At 38.1% G+C, this 17,268-nt stretch overlaps 1 protein-coding gene across 5 annotated transcripts in view; it reads right to left on the bottom strand.

Annotated features, from left to right (window-relative positions):
- The window catches only part of celf1 (cugbp, Elav-like family member 1), a 131,858-nt gene that overhangs the window by 45,248 nt on the left and 69,342 nt on the right, over positions 1-17,268 (bottom strand). For all 5 annotated transcript variants that reach the window (XM_039754339.1, XM_039754330.1, XM_039754356.1 and 2 more), the window contains exons 4-5: positions 7,765-7,813; positions 4,574-4,708 (exon numbers count right to left, since the gene is read on the bottom strand). In XM_039754339.1, coding sequence (XP_039610273.1) covers positions 4,574-4,708; positions 7,765-7,813 — 184 coding nt within the window. The remainder of the gene's footprint in view (positions 1-4,573; positions 4,709-7,764; positions 7,814-17,268) is intronic.

Genomic DNA, 17,268 nt, shown 5'->3' with positions numbered 1-17,268 from the left:
TCACACAAAATGTTTCTGATCATCAAACACATTTAACCATTAGTCAAATATAACACAAGTAAACACAAAATGCAGTTTTTAAATGATGGTTTTATTATTTAGGGAGAAAAAATCCAAACCTACATGGCCCTGTGTGAAAAGTAATTGCCCCTTGTTAAAAAATAACCTAACTGTGGTGTATCACACCTGAGTTCAATTTCGTAGCCACCCCAGGCCTGATTACTGCCACACCTGTTTCAATCAAGAAATCACTTAAATAGGAGCTGCCTGACACAGAGTAGTAGACCAAAAGCACCTCAAAAGCTAGACATCATGTCAAGATCCAAAGAAATTCAGGAACAAATGAGAACAGAAGTAATTGAGATCTATCAGTCTGGTAAAGGTTATAAAGCCATTTCTAAAGCTTTGGGACTCCAGCGAACCACAGTGAGAGCCATTATCCACAAATGGCAAAAACATGGAACAGTGGTGAACCTTCCCAGGAGTGGCGGCCGACCAAAATTACCCCAAGAGCGCAAAGAGCGACTCATCCGAGAGGTCACAAAAGACCCCAGGACAACGTCTAAAGAACTGCAGGCCTCACTTGCCCTAATTAAGGTCAGTGTTCACGACTCCACCATAAGAAAGAGACTGGGCAAAAACGGCCTGCATGGCAGATTTCAAGACGCAAACCACTGTTAAGCAAAAGAACATTAGGGCTCGTCTCAATTTTGCTAAGAAACATCTCAATGATTGCCAAGACTTTTGGGAAAATACCTTGTGGACTGATGAGACAAAAGTTGAACTTTTGGAAGGCAAATGTCCTGTTACATCTGGCGTAAAAGGAACACAGCATTTCAGAAAAGAACATCATACCAACAGTAAAATATGGTGGTGGTAGTGTGATGGTCTGGGGTTGTTTTGCTGCTTCAGGACCTGGAAGGCTTGCTGTGATAGATGGAACCATGAATTCTACTGTCTACCAAAAAATCCTGAAGGAGAATGTCCGGCCATCTGTTCGTCAACTCAAGCTGAAGCGATCTTGGGTGCTGCAACAGGACAATGACCCAAAACACACCAGCAAATCCACCTCTGAATGGCTGAAGAAAAACAAAATGAAGACTTTAGAGTGGCCTAGTCAAAGTCCTGACCTGAATCCAATTGAGATGCTATGGCATGACCTTAAAAAGGCGGTTCATGCTAGAAAACCCTCAAATAAAGCTGAATTACAACAATTCTGCAAAGATGAGTGGGCCAAAATTCCTCCAGAGCGCTGTAAAAGACAAGTTATCGCAAACTATTGATTACAGTTATTGCTGCTAAGGGTGGCCCAACCAGTTATTAGGTTCAGGGGGCAATTACTTTTTCACACAGGGCCATGTAGGTTTGGATTTTTTTCCCTAAATAATAAAAACATCATTTAAAAACTGCATTTTGTGTTTACTTGTGTTATATTTGACTAATGGTTAAATGTGTTTGATGATCAGAAACATTTTGTGTGACAAACATGCAAAAGAATAAGAAATCAGGAAGGGGCAAATAGTTTATCACACCACTGTGCGTGTATATGTATATATATATATATATATATGTATATATATATATATATATATATATATATATATATATATATATATATATATATATATATATATATATATATATATATATATATATATATATATATATATATATATATATACACACACATATATACATATATATATATATACACATATATAGATATATACATACATACACACACACACATATACATATATATATATATATATATATATATATATATATATATATATATATATATATATACACACACACACACACACACACAAAAACTCTATACATCACTCTGAAGAAACAAAGAAATTAGAACTATGTACTTACAATTACGTACTCATCCTAACCTTTACTATCAATTTTTTCTCTTCAGGCCAGTCCTTGAAACGATTTTTCTATTTACCACTAGACATATAGAAACCTTACATTATTTTTACAACAAATGTAGACTTTTGTGCTGCAATTCACACATCTTTTTCTGTTGCAGGTGCCCCACAAAGGTCTAGTGCATTTTTTCCTTGCATCTCACATCTGGAATAAACTAAATGCATACACACATTTTAACACCAGCTATTTCCAGTACTGGGTTACGGGGGTGGAGACAATACTTTTCCTGCAGCCAAGGCACAGGGCAGGAAACAACCCCACTCATGACCCTCACCAAAGGGATAGACGACTGCGTACAATCTTTTTTAAAATCCCATTTTTAATCACACTCGCTTCAACCTCCAATCTAGAAACAGGAAAAAAAATATCATGCAACTGTTTATGCATTTAATTGTGGGGGTGGGAAGGGATTATACTGTGAAAAAGTCACAAGCTGAAAAGGCTCTTTTTTTACCATATGTGCTTGTGACCAAGCAATGCGAGTGGCATGATACATTGAAATTCGATCAAAGGGAAGACCTCGACTGAAACATAGATAAAGCGCAACAATACTCACCAGTAAGCAAAGAAACGTTCCTTGTGTTCCAAGTTGAAAATCAAAGAGCATTGCTCAGAAAACTAACATAGGGAGAATGTGCGTCACATAGCATTCTGGTATGGTAACTGAATTCATGATCTTTGAATGGTAAAACTGCACACCACAACACTTCAAAATTATACTATAAGCAATACTTACAAATTTCAATAGTGTTACAATTGTAATCAGAATCTAACTCAAGTTTTGTGCACAACAATGCATAAAAATGAGATGTCAAACAAGCAATTTATTTCCTGCCTTTTAAACAAGCCTGTGACAAGCAGCACAAATGACCAATCATAGACAACTATACATCATTGGAAAAGATTGAAACTCATTCACGTTATGGGGCTCGATGTAGATGGGATCTTTGATAAAAACATTCACCGAGGTGTGACATGCTGCTCATCTCAGCATATATGTGTGCAAATAAGATACTGTATTTTAATAATGATGGAACAAACGAGTCATTTGAAAGAAGACTACTTTGGGAATGCAAAACTGCCATTACTGTTTTTGATTTACTTGTGAGTTTATTGCAGCTTACACAAGCAACTCTGAAATAAGGCGTTGTGCATAAGAAGTTAAAACTCTTTTGCTCATAGCTTGTCATTGAGCAATCATGGAATAAGTCAAGTAGGTCTTCTCTGACCTGCCTCTACAGCTTATAGTGCAAAATGCAGAAGCTATAGATGTGGACTCACAAGTATATTAACCTCCATGGAGTTAACCTCAAGCAACTAACAGGCTTGGAATTCTAAATGGATACAATAATGACTGTGCCCTAGTTGTGGTTAATTTGTTTTGATGAAATATGGATCGTTAAGTATGAATAACTTTCAGGACCGCATTCTGCTACCATCTTGTTGATGAAATATTATCATACTGCAAAAAAATCTTGAATTTTTCTATGTATTCTACCACTCTAAGGTAATTTATCAATATTTATGAGTGGGGCGGAACCATCAACAAAAATATACAATGGTGTATAAACGAAAAGCTGTCAAGCCAGTTTTAGAACAAACTGAAAACATACCACTAGTTGAATCAAGTGATAGAGATAACTATGTGAACTGACCACCAGACATTGAAAAGGATAGTAAAACTTGTACAGACAGCACTGTAGGACCAAACTGCTGTGATATGACCGGCAAATTTGGTTCACTATGATGGAAGTAGCCTCTTGACAAAAATGTAAAATGGCGGTGATCAAGTAGAAGAACAAGAAGGAAATTAGCCCACTAAGCACTGTTTTACAACGCAGGAACTATCATAGTTTGTGTCAAAAGAAATGTGAAACAAATGTCCTACAATAACACGAGGGGCATGTCGATCATGCACTAACATTTCACCCTCTCATGCAAAAGTAACAAAAAAAATTTAAGTGTGCGAAGAATCACACTTCTACTGTCCCGAGTGCACACTGAGCTATACGATGGTGATTCTAACAAAACATATCCAACATAAAGGACATATACTAAATGGACATCGGTACAGCAGTGGATTTGCTTTTAACATTATTATTTTGGTCTGGAAAGAATCTTGACCTATTTTTCTTAACTATGCAAAACATAAATTATACTTTACTTGTAGGAAACACACTATTGTATCAGCAATTTTAATTGCTTCTGGCCATATATACTTAACAATTCTATGGAACTCTCATGTTTGTCTTAAAGAAATTTCCAATTTATACCACCATTGTGCAGCTATATGTGATTTTTTTTTAATACAAGCATAAATACTGATATTATGCATTAAATTACATCAAATGCTTCATTTACCAAATATCTGCCAAAGTTTTTGCTTTGTCCAGGTCCATTTTTAGATATTTTAGTAACTCCAGGTGATCAGTTACAGTAATACTACAAATTTAACTTGTTACATTTTCTGTAAATCATTTATATGAAAGAGCAGCAGCCTCATTAAGTTATAAATACAAGACTCTGCATTTGGTTATCTCAGTTAAAAATTCAACACATTTATTTCAGGTTACTTATCGCTGGCATAATTAAAGAACTACTAAGTTATCTGAAACCCCCATGAACTCACCTCGACTCAAGCCATCAGGACCCCTCAATATCCTGCACTCTTCAATCTGCCCATATGGTGAAAACATAAGCCGGATGTCATTCTCATTACACTTCTTTGAAATCATTCCCACAAAAAGTTTTCTATCTTCCACAGCTAGAAAAAAAGTAATTGGATCTATTAAATCTATCTACTTCCTAGCATTTGAAATTAAAGGCACTAACCTGAATGTACTTATGACACACTGCCTTGCAATGTAAATATTCACTACTTTCTTTTAACACAGCAAAGAGAATGAACAAAAAGAAATCCCTAAGAACCAACAGGCAGTCAAAAGGTTTTCCTAGACTAAAGCAGTAATATTTCATATTTTAATTCATCTCTGAGTTTTACTTGTGGTTTTAAAAGCAAATTCTAAAAATGGCACTAAACTTAAGAATAAAATGCAGAAAAAGCATTGACTCACTACTAACACATACTCCACCAAGGATGGTCCCTAGTTTGGCTGAAAAAGGAGGAGGGTAGTCACATTGCCGAGGTGGCTAGAACTGGTAATGAGGCTAGAAACTGCATGGAGAACTGGAGAAATTCTTTTGCTAGTGCTACCATTTCCTGAGGAGCCAATGTATCAGTATCAGAGACCTAGGGTACTGGTGGGAATAGGTCTACTGATCAAGGAAACAAGATCTTTCAACCGAATATAGCATTGTGGAATGTAAGAACTGGGCACCACACTGGCCAAATAGAAATTATCATTCAGGAACTATTGGCTTGCAAAATCACAATTGTGGCCCTGTCCAAACTACGGCTCACCTGATTTGGAACGCTCACTATCCAGCCACCAATGTATAATGAGTTGATAATATTTCTATTCCGGCAGCGAAAAAACAACAAGTGGAGATTGGTTTTATGATAGACAATTGGACGGCCAGAATTGTCATTGTGCCTTCTAACCCGTTTTTAGGTGTCTGGCAGCGATCACCATCAATGACATGCTCAAAACCCCATATTGTCTGTCTACAAACTAACTGAGATGAGCAAAGATGATTTCTATGACCACATATGTTGGACTCGATCCCCCGGACCAAGATGTTATTCTAGCAGGAGACTTCAATACCCATATTTGCATGGAGAAAACAGGATAGGAGGAAACAATGGGTATCTTCACTCATGCAGAAGTAAACAATAACGAACTGGGATTTCAGTCCTTCACCACATCCAACAAATTGATCACTGGAAATAGCCTCCTCCAAAATACTCAGAAACATCAACTCGTGTGGAGGAACAACTCTGGCAAAGACTCAGCTGTCTTGGATTATAGCGATTATGTAAGTTAATTAAGTAAATTAAACAAGTTGCAGCACTTGATCTATCCACGATTGCAAGAACTACTGTGGGATCAGTCTTCTCTCCATTGTCTGAAAGGTCTTTATGAAGGTTATTCAATCCAGGCTTCAAAAATACAGAGAGCAGACTGGCCGGGAGGAGCAAAACAGCTTTAAACTGGATCAGGGATGCTGCAACCAAATATTTTCCATCCACCAATTCTTGGAAGAAGTGTCAACATCTTTATTAATTTCAAGTTAGCCTTCACGTCTACTGGCCAGCTATGTGGGAACCTTACAGGCTAAACACGTACCTCAGAAAATCTTCAAACTCCTAAAATCTTCTGACAACAGCAACAAGCTGTGTATGAATCAGGAATGAATTATCTGACAAATTCTCTGTATGAAACGGAGTCCAGCAAGGAGACGTTATCTTGCCTCTGCCATTTAACACGATGATTGAGGCCATCATGAGAAAAGTGTTCATCAAAAGATTGTTCGCTTCATGTTCGCTAATGACAGTACTACATTCGCCGATTCAAACACCGACACGCTATATGCTATCACTCTCACCGCTAAACCAAAAAATCTTAACTACAGATGGATTACTGGTGGCTATTTAACTGGACCAGAGCCAAACTGAACAAGTGTAATAATTTAAGTATCTGGGTTTGATCATTCAAGGTTAAAAGGTCACCTCTACAACTGCACAGTTGAATTGACCGAGCAACAGTGGCATTTGCTTTATTAAAGTGGTGCCTATGGAAAAAGACAAACATCTCTATCATGAACAAAATCCACCTTTACAGGTCGTTGATCCTACCGATTCTTCTCTATGTTTGAGCAGAATAAACTTGAAGTCCTCCAAATGTGTTGCCCACGCCACATCCTGGGCATCACACTTCGAGATCAAATTTGAAACAAGATCATACTGAAAAGGTGAGGTAGTCAACCAAAAGTAGACATGGAGATCCAATGTAGGCGGCTACAAAGGTTTAGGCACATTTGCCAAATGGAACAGAACCGAATGCCACACAAATTGCTATGGCAGAAACAACCAAATAACAGAAAGGTGCAAAGAGTGGCACTAACAAAAGATTTGGACAAAACAAATTGAGGAGGATTTGAAGAACCGTCAACCAAGCCTCCAAGAAACCAAAGGCATTGCCTTGTACTGCCCAAAATAAAGAATCATCACACCACTGTGGCACCCACAGCAGTGTATGGTCTACTGAGGAAAACCTGCCATATCACCAGCTAGGGAAAAAAAAATAAAGAGCACATACTTCTGGATTTTCAGTAAGATAGAATTTAACATGCACAAAACATATGGTAGCATTTTACAAACCACAAAAAAGGAGGGCAGAAGTGCTTTCAAAATATCTGTTGTAGAATTCCTTTTTTCATCATGATGCATCTTTAGCATTTTTCATATATGTATGCTAACTATACTTTAAATTGGCAATATAATATAATTAATGATTCACACCTAACCAATGCAATACAGAGGAAAAAAAACAAATTTTAGATGAAAAACACCTCTAAGTTTGCACATTAAATGCATATTTAATTTTTTCTCTATGCATATTAAGCTTATGCTTTAAAAATAACAAATGTGATAAAAAAAAGATCTTTACCTTATAAACAAGGCAAAGGAGTAACATGTGAATGTGGTGGCAAAGGGCTGAGGCCATGCATAAAAGCAAGAAGCCACAAATTAGACTTAATTGGATAAGGTTTTCTTCATTTTTATTGCTACAACTTGTTTAAATTTACAGACAGGTTTTTTTTTTGTTTTGAGTTTAATACTTACTACTTACTATCAAAGCATGTACTATTTAATAATTATATTTTTTAATCAACAATAAAAAAAAATTACATATTCACCATTATTCTTTTCACTGTCTGCAGGTTTCATTTGAATGGGGTGATGCATCTGAAAGAATAGGGAAAAAAAAAAGAATTAAATCTCTAACTGTAGTCCTCAAAAGGCAACTTTGTTTTTGTTTGGTAATTGAATGTTGCTTTTGATTCCATGACCCAACACACAAGATATGTTCTGTAATGTAATAGTAGATGGAACACAGCATAACATCTAATGCACCTCAGACCTTACACAGCCTGGGTATAATTTCCTGGCAAACTTAGTAAATAGCAGTACAGGCACATGCATGTTGGCCCTTCAAAAAAGAAGTGACATTCTTGGCCAGTCTCCGATTGCTACATATGGATAACACATTTATTTTCAAAAAGAAAAAATTAAGAACACATTATAATGTAGTGGTGTAAACAAATAAGCAAGAGGAAAATTGGAGTAGGCATGCAACCATTCTCCAAAGGATCAACAAATAACTAAGTAAATAAAATAGCTTATGATCAACAAACAGATCTCCAAAGCAGCAAGTCCCAAGCACACCTACAGTTCAAGATGAACATTCCACTTAATTACCTTGTGAGTTTGCTAAGTAGGGGGTTGTTTAGGGGCTGACAGGGCATGGTCCACTATGAACATTTCACTGCTGAAATTGCCATTTTTTTTATAGAAAATTCCTGGAATTGCATCTATATATTCCCATCAAAGCAATGCAATCCAGGCAATCATCAATACCACCTACACCCAAGAATGGCCCTACACTTTCAAGAACAGTTCCATGGCATTCAGATATTACATCTTTTAAATAGAAACCTTTAACATATTGTTCTGCCATAGTGTCAGTAAGAGTTCAATATAATAATATCAAGGGTGGTCTTCAATCATGGTCATTGTTAATTTATTACTTGTGCTTCTAGTAACAACAAACCTGTGTTAAATGTTCACATATTTTAGTTTTAAATGAAATTCTACAGTAAAACGCAATCAAAGATGAAGGGGAAATCAACTTGCAAACTGCCAAAGAGATGCTCTTCTATAGAAAAAATTATGTGAGGAAAAGGGAGAAAATTAAACCTATGTATGATTTATTAGATTGATGTAATTTTTGTCAGTTCAGCTCCTAATACATCTACCCGCTGATGTGTCTTGATGACTTATTGTATAGTAAGCAGACACACCTAAAGAAAGGATGAAAGATCACAATGAAATATTACAAAAAATGATTAATTAAGTAATATTCCCATTCTTTCAACTATTAATGTCAAAAATGTATGTGTATGCAAATATACACTTATATAAATATACTGTACATCTATCTCAATCATACACACACATATCACCATGGTAAAGTATTTAAGTATTTCACCTCTTCCAGATTCTATTTTTGTTTATTCTTAAGAATTGTTTCTGATCTCCAAACAAATTTAGTGCAAGAGACAACCTGAGTAAAAGACAATGCATAGTTTTTAAATGTTTATTTGATTTATTGAATTGTAAAAAAGTTCACCAACGCCAGATCCATGTGAAAGTGTAATTGTCCCCTATACTTACTGTAATACTGTACTTGGTTATGCCACCTTCACCAGCAACAACTAAAATCAAATGCTTCCAATAACAGATAAGTTTTTGGTATCGCCGTGACAAAATTTTGACCCATTTTTCTCTAAAGAATTATTTTAAATCAGTCACATTACAGGGTTTTGTACTATAAGTCAGGGATTTACTTAGGCCACTTCAAAACATTAGTTTTGTTTTCAAGGCCATTCAAATGAGGACTTGCTCTTGTGTTTCAGATCATTGTCCTGCTGTATAACCCAACTGTGATAAATTCATGTTTCCCTCTATATGGCAAGTTGCCCAGACCCTGATGCAAAAAAAAACATCCTTTATGTAATTACACTACCACCACGTTTGACTGTGAGCATGATGTATTTATTGTGGAATGCTGTGCTAACTTTATTCCAGATGAAATGGGACTATGTCTACCAAAAACTTCCAATTTTGACTCATCAGTTAACAGAATACTGTCCCAAAGACTTTGGGGGTAATGAAGTTTTAGATAAGACCTTAGGCTCTTCTTGTTCAACAGTGGTTTTTCACTCTGGAACTCCACCATGGGGTACCCATTTTTGCCCAATGTCTTCCTAACTGTGGAATCAAGAACAGAAACATTAACAGAGTTTACATAGGCCTACAGTTCCTTAGATGTTTGTCATCACTCTTCTGCAAGTTCTCAAATGAGTTTTCTATGTGCTCTTGGAGTAATTTTCCTAAGCGAGCAACTCCGGGGCAAATTTACCACTGCTACAAGTTTTCTCCATTTGGAGATAATGGGTCAAACGGTGGTTTGCTGGAGTTCCAGGGTTTTAGAGACTGCATTAAAAACTTTTCTCAATTGATGTATTTCAGTAACTTTCTCCTTCAGGGCTTCTGGAATTTCTTCTGATTGAGGTATTGTCTGCTGCTTGTTGATTCCTTTTAGCTCACTTCACATTGCTGGATAAGTTTTATTCAATTGATTTTTACATTCAATAGGGCCGGAAGCAATCAAGTGTGTCTAATTTAAATCATTATCATTAAAATTAGCTTCATTAGTTGATTGAGTGACTAAAGGGGTAATTACTTGGGTGCTACATGGGTGATATAGGGATTGGTAAACTTTTTTCTTTCAATTAATCGAATGATCATTTAAGAACTATGTATTGTGCTTACCCAGGTACACACCAATCACCCACAACACTAAAATCACTAACAGGTGAAGTCAATAGCATTGATTATCTTGTTACAATGTCAACTGTCAAGGAGGGGGATATATTAGGCAGCAAGTGAACAGTCCATTCTTGAAAGGGATGTGTTGGAAGCAGAAAAAATGGGGACTTTGACAAGGGCCAAATTGTGATAGCTAGATAATTGGGTCAGAGGATCTCCAAGATGACAGGTCTTGTGTGGATGTTCCCCGGATGAAAACATTAGTACCTACCAAAACTTGCCCTAGGATGGATAACCTTTGAACCAGTAACAGGGTCATGGCCAGCCAAAGCTTACTGATGATTGTGAGGAAAAGCTAACTGTATATGGGGCTGCGTATGGCTGCAGACCAGTCAGAATGCCCGTGCTGACTCCTGTCCACCTCCAAAAGTGTCTACAATGGGCATGTAAGAGTCAGAATTGTACCATGGAGCAATGAAAGAAGGTGGCCTGGTTTGATAGGTCACATTTTCTTTCAGATTATGTGGACATCCGTGACCACGTGCATCATTTATCTGGGGAAGAGATGGCAGCAGGATACACCATGGGAAGAAGGCAAGCAAACTCAGGCAGTCTGACCCTCTGGGCAATGTTCTGATGGGAACCCTGGTTCCCGGTAGCTGATACTTTGATGTGTACCACCTACCTAAAGACTGTTGTAGACCATGGACAACCCTTCATGGCAAAGGTATTCCCTGACGGCAGCAGCCTCTTTCAGCAGGATAATACACTCTGCCATACAGCAAAAAATTATTCAGGGATGGATTGAGGAACATGGCAAAGAGTCCAGAGTGTTAATCTGGTCTCCAAATTCACCAGATCTCAATCCAATCAAGTATCTGTGGTATGTGCTGGAGAAGCAATTCCAATTAATGGAGCCCCCATCTCACAATTTACAGATCTTAAAAGTATTGCTTCACAGCTCTTGTGGAGTCCATGTCTCAATGGGTCAGAGCTGTTTTGGCAGCAAAAGATCAGTGGTCAGTGTAAATCTGCAAAAATTCCTAAAATCCAGTTTTGGCTTTGTCATTCTACGTTATTGACTGTTTGATGAGGGAGAAAATGAATTTAACCATATGTCTGCAACATAAAATATATAAAAAGTGAAGAAGTCTGAATACTTTCTAAAGGCACTGTATATATAATACTGTAACTGTGCCGTCAAGCAGCATTAGCCAGAGATTAGTCATCCATAGTATAAGTTTGCATTCCATCATGCAAATGAGCAGCTTCAGAACCAGCAGCCAGGGAGCCGATAACAAAGACAAGCCTGCAAATTGAAACAAAATTTCTACTAGTGTGGCAAAAGGGTGGGTATTTTAAGGATTGCAAGCCATCTAAAAGAAGGGCCACATAGAGAGTAAAGGATCTGGTCTGACACTTAGTGTTACATTGGTGTTAGAAACAGGATGACTTAAGACCTTGTCTAAGTCAGCATAGCATAAAGTTCTGCGGAGACTTAAAATGGACTTACTGGGATCTTCTGAGAGGTTGCTGAAGAGTATCAAGCCTTTAATTCAGAATCTGGAGTGCAATTTGTATCATCAGCACAGGAAGGCAGCAGAGAAGAGTGCTGCATTTGCAGCCTTACCTCTTCTTCTTTTGGCTGCTCTCGTTAGGGGTTGCCACAGTGGATCATCTTCTTCTATATCGACCTGTCTTCTGCATCATGCTCTGTTACACCCACCACCTGCATGTCCTCTTGTCAGCACATCAATAAACCTCCTCTTAGGCCTTCCTCTTTTCCTCTTGCCTGGCAGCTCTATTGTTAACATCCTTTTCCCAATATACCCAGCATCTCTCCTCTGCATGTCCAAACCAACGCAATCTCGCCTCTCTGACTTTCTCTCCCAACTGTCCAACTTGAGCTGACCCTTCTAATGCACTCATTTCTAATCCTGTCCATCCTCATTACACCCAATGTAAATCTTAACATCTTTAACTCTGCCACCTCCAGCTCCATCTCCTGCTTTCTGGTCAGTGCCACCATCTCCAACCCATATAACATAACTGGTCTCACTACTGTCCTGTAGCCCTTCCCTTTCACTCTTGCTGATACCCGTCTGTCACAAATCACTCCTGACACTCTCCTCCACCCATTCCACCCTGCCTGCACTCTCTTTTTCACCTCTCTTCCACAATCCCTGTTACATTGAATTGTTGATCCCAAGTATTTAAACTCATCTACCTTCATCAGATCTACTCCCTGCATCCTCACCACTCCTCTGACCTTTCTCTCATTCACACACATATATTCTGTCTTGTTCTTACTGACCTTCATTCCTCTCCTCTCTAGAGCATATCTCCACCTCTCCAGGGTCTCCTCGACCTGCTCCTTACTCTCGCTACAGATCACAATGTCATCAGCAAACATCATAGTCCACGGGGACTCCTGTCTAATCGCGTCTGTCAACCTGTCCATCACCACTGCAAATAAGAAAGGGCTCAGAGCCAATCCCTGATGTAATCCCACCTTCACGTTGAATGCATTCGTCACTCCAACTGCAGTTCTCACCACTGTCGCACTTCCCTTGTATATATCCTGTACCACTCTTACATACTTCTATGCCACTCCCGACTTCCTCATACAATACCACAACTCCTCTTGAGGCACTCCGTCATATGCTTTCTCCAGGTCCACAAAGACGCAGTGCAACTCCTCCTGGGCTTCTCTATACTTCTCCATCAACACCCTTTAGAGCAAACATTGCATCTGTGGTGCTCTTTCTTGTCATGGAACCATACTGCTACTTCACCACTGTTTCTTATTCTGCTGAATGCCAGAGGAGCTTTGGACTCATAGTACTGGGAAAAAGTGCAGCAGTTCAAGTTGTCACTGACACCAGGTGACATGTGTGAAGTAGTGCCAGCAGTAAAACTGCGTAGGCAAACGATGACTCTGACTGCAGAGTCATTAAGGAACAGCAAAGAAGGGAGTGACACAAGGCAGAGATCTGGACCTAGAACGCGGTTTGCAGTGTCAGTTCAGTGAAGGAAAAACAAGTCTAGAGACTACAGCTCCAGACAATGAGGTAGGTTCACACACTCTCATGTAAATCAACAAATCGCCACACACAACTGCAGTGTTAAATTACCCTTCTGCATTGCATGAGAGAACAGCACTTAACATCCCTGCTGTGCCAATTGAAAATAAATTATCAGCAACTTTGAAGGAAGAGCTGTGTTCTGGTGCTAACAAGTTGCACCAGCCAGGAAAGAGTCACCCATAGTATGAGCGGATATTCCATCATGCAAATAAGCAACTTCTGCTATATAAATTGCAAGCCTGCAAATTCACAAAATTCCAACTAGTGCAACACTAGGCAAGCACTCCTTTTAAGGAAAACAAGTCTCCAGAGTGATTTTATACTGAATTAACTATGAAAATAGTATTTTTCATTTATTAGTATCCTAAACTTCTTTTTAAATAACCTCTGGTTGTTTGCCACTTACATTTGCACTATTTCAGATTATTCTCTGGACATAAACTGCTAAAATAAAAACTGGCAAAATGTGAGTGCTCTAAAAAACTTCAGACTGGTAGTGCATGCGTATATTAACATATCAAAAAAATGTAGCTGACTAACAAATTACAGAGAATTGTAAAGCTTATATTTGTGTACTAGAAGCTAAAAGCTATAGATGGTTTTAAAAAAATACGTTTTCATGAAAACACACATAAATGCAGCAAAATAATGCTCTAACTCGCCAACAGTTTTTACTATATTGCCTGTTCAAAGGCCATGTCATTTGTTATGTAATAAAGCTCTGTGTTTAACACTAGAATCCCTGAAGCTTAAGAAAAAAGTCATAATACCGGGCCACCTTAAATTCTTTTGCACCTTTTCATAAGCATCTTTGTTTTGCAAATGTGTCAATCAGCACAAGCAGCAAGTAGCCTGCTATCTCATCCTCCACCGAATATGCTGGGATTCTAGGGTTAAAACAACTCTGCTTGAGAATAAAATCTTGAAATCTAATAAATGACATTCTACCATATAGTTCAGTCAAAACTTTGTTATCATTAAAAATTCAAATAAGCTGTTATATTCTTCTCATTAGCAGAACAATTCAGGTATTCACAATACATTCCCTCTGCTAAAGCTTACCTCAAACCACATTGGCTTAGCAGAACTAGAAAATGCAAGGAAATAAAGCCAATGCTTTGACACCAATTCATTATCAAAATTCCAAATATGTAACCTTAGTAGATTTTTTACAGTACTGGTAGTACCAAGCTAAAGTCAATACTGCACTCATTTGTGCCTGCAAGAACTTAAATTACTTCAGAAGGCACAATAATACATGAGAAAAACGTTACTAAAAACATATGAAAATGGCTCACAGTAGAGATGATATATCCATCCACCCATCCATTTTCAAAATTTACTTAAGTTAGGGCACTAGCCAATTGCAGGGTGAACACACATAGGCCAATTTAGCAATGTCAATCTAAAAGAAAAACAGCAGTAAAGTCAAGCCTTGAAATACTTTGTGTTCAAAGCAGAAGAACTTCAGAACACATACAGGCTTTGCTTATTGCAATTATGTTCTCAGGTTTGGTGACATTGAGTTGGCTCAGAAATAGATTTGTGGATGTTTTCAGAGCAAAATTATGTGACCAAAGCAGATTCATGTAGTAAAACTTTTATCTAGCATTTTTAAAGCAGACAAAATGATTGCAGAATGAATAACTGTTTAGTATGGTGTCATACATGGTCCTAATTAAGGAAAACAAGCTTCACATTGATTCTGATTGTGATGAGCAAGTCTAAACATGTCCATTCAAGGATCCATCTTTCCATCCAAACAAAGTGGCTGTTTGGCATATCTATACCAGCGATGAAATGAGAAGTTCTATTTGTTAACATCAGAATAAATGTATTTAGTGTTTGATTACTCAGAAGCACAAAGCACATCTGCTTATCAATGCAACACTGCAACGTTGTGAACAGGAACGCAAGCAGAGACACAGTTAGCATTATGGGCAAAACAGGATATTCACTGCTGAATAGCAGGGCTGTGGAGTCGGAGTCGAGGAGTCGGAGACAATTTTGGGTACCTGGAGTCGGCAAAAAGTTAACCGACTCCGACTCCTACTAAATTTAAATGGGAATTAAAAAAGTAAGTTGAAATGTCCCAATTCACAAACAGTCATAATGAACTACTTCTCTGCTGTAAGAATAAAGCCCAATGCATGCAGTGCATAATGTTACCACAAAACGAACATGTCAAGTAACCATGAAGCATGCTTTTCATTGAATGTATGCGTCACTATATGGGATGTAATGCACAGGTAAGGTGCGGCACCACTTTCCATTGTGTCGTGTTGCACTGTTACAGGAAACTGTGAACCTAGCCTAAAGCCCCCCATACATTTACAGATGCACTGCCGATTTTTCGTCCGTTCAACAAGTCATCATGCGTCAAACGCCTGAAAAATCATCTGGTGTGTTCTCAGCTCTGTCGGCTCCCCTTCGCTATGCGCTAGTGAAGGGGGCCGAAGGAGCCGAGAACACAGATCTCTACCTGTCTCCAGCAGAGGCTCGTTCTGCTGATCAGCTGGCCGGTGAGTGACACAATGCACTTAACTTCCGGCTGGCTGACAGAGGAGACAGCCACTGCAGCAGACAGAGGCATCACATTACTTTGGACGGGGGCGGTGGTCGAGATTTTCGGCAAGCTGGATCTGCCCGTCCATGTGGACACCCGCAATCTGCGGCCGCTAATCAATTGCCGCGATTGTACACTCACATTGGTCGGAGGCAAAATCAGCCACGGATCGCTGCGTATTTGGGTGCCTTAACTCTCGCTGATAATTAGGTAAATGATATTTGCAGGACTAGAGACACTTGTATAAGTGAAGGGAATAAACAAACTTTAAACCTGACTATGGGATTCAAACATGATTCATGATTTCCTTTAACTATAACTGTATTCCAAGTTTAATATAGGTTTTCCAGATATTGTTTTTAGTTCATATAGTTAAGCTTTTTTTTGTTTTAAAAGTTAAAACTACCAAAGAATGTGGTTTGTATTTTTGAACCAATACATTTCCTGTTCCTGATTTTTATGCCTGCTATTACTATCCAGACACTTGTTTAAAAAAAAAAAATAAACAAAACCTTGTTTTCATTGTGTTTGTCTTTAATCTGGCATTATAGTAGAGTGTTGGCTTCCTTGCCAGTAGTTCTGTGGTGAAATGACATGTATGTTGCCTTCCTTTCCTTCAATGGATGTAGAAAATACATTAGCATAGTATATACATACAGAGGAGTCGGAGTCGGGGAGTCTGAGTCGGAAGATTTAGAAACTGAGGAGTCGGAGCATTTATCTACCGACTCCAAAGCCGTGCTGAATAGTAAATGTTTGTGACTCGTTTGGTTTTTGAAGGCAGCTAATGTTCGTTCATATGTACTGTATAACACCTGAAATGTGAGGAATGTTGTGAACACAAGTGTCATTTATTTGGATGGCATACTGGCAAATAACACATAACATCTGAGTTACAATTAACTGAATACAGATGTCTGCAGTACAGTTAATGTTTTAATTCTGGATTTGTATACAGGCTAAGCTATAAAAAGCTTTAACAAGGTCTGATCAACCATATTATAAGACAGCTTACAGAAGCCTTAAAGTAAAGGAAACGGAGAGGGTGACATTTCAAATTTAAAGTAATTTGATCCTTGTTAAATATATTTTAACCAGCTTATGATGCAAATTTAAATCTTACAATAGCAAATGTTATAAACATACAACAGAGTGAT

Source organism: Polypterus senegalus, chromosome 1 (assembly GCF_016835505.1).
Source record: "Polypterus senegalus isolate Bchr_013 chromosome 1, ASM1683550v1, whole genome shotgun sequence".
Taxonomy (NCBI): Eukaryota; Metazoa; Chordata; class Cladistia; order Polypteriformes; family Polypteridae; genus Polypterus; species Polypterus senegalus.
Note: the sequence above shows the minus strand (reverse complement) of the source record. Positions and strands in the feature narration are given on the sequence as shown.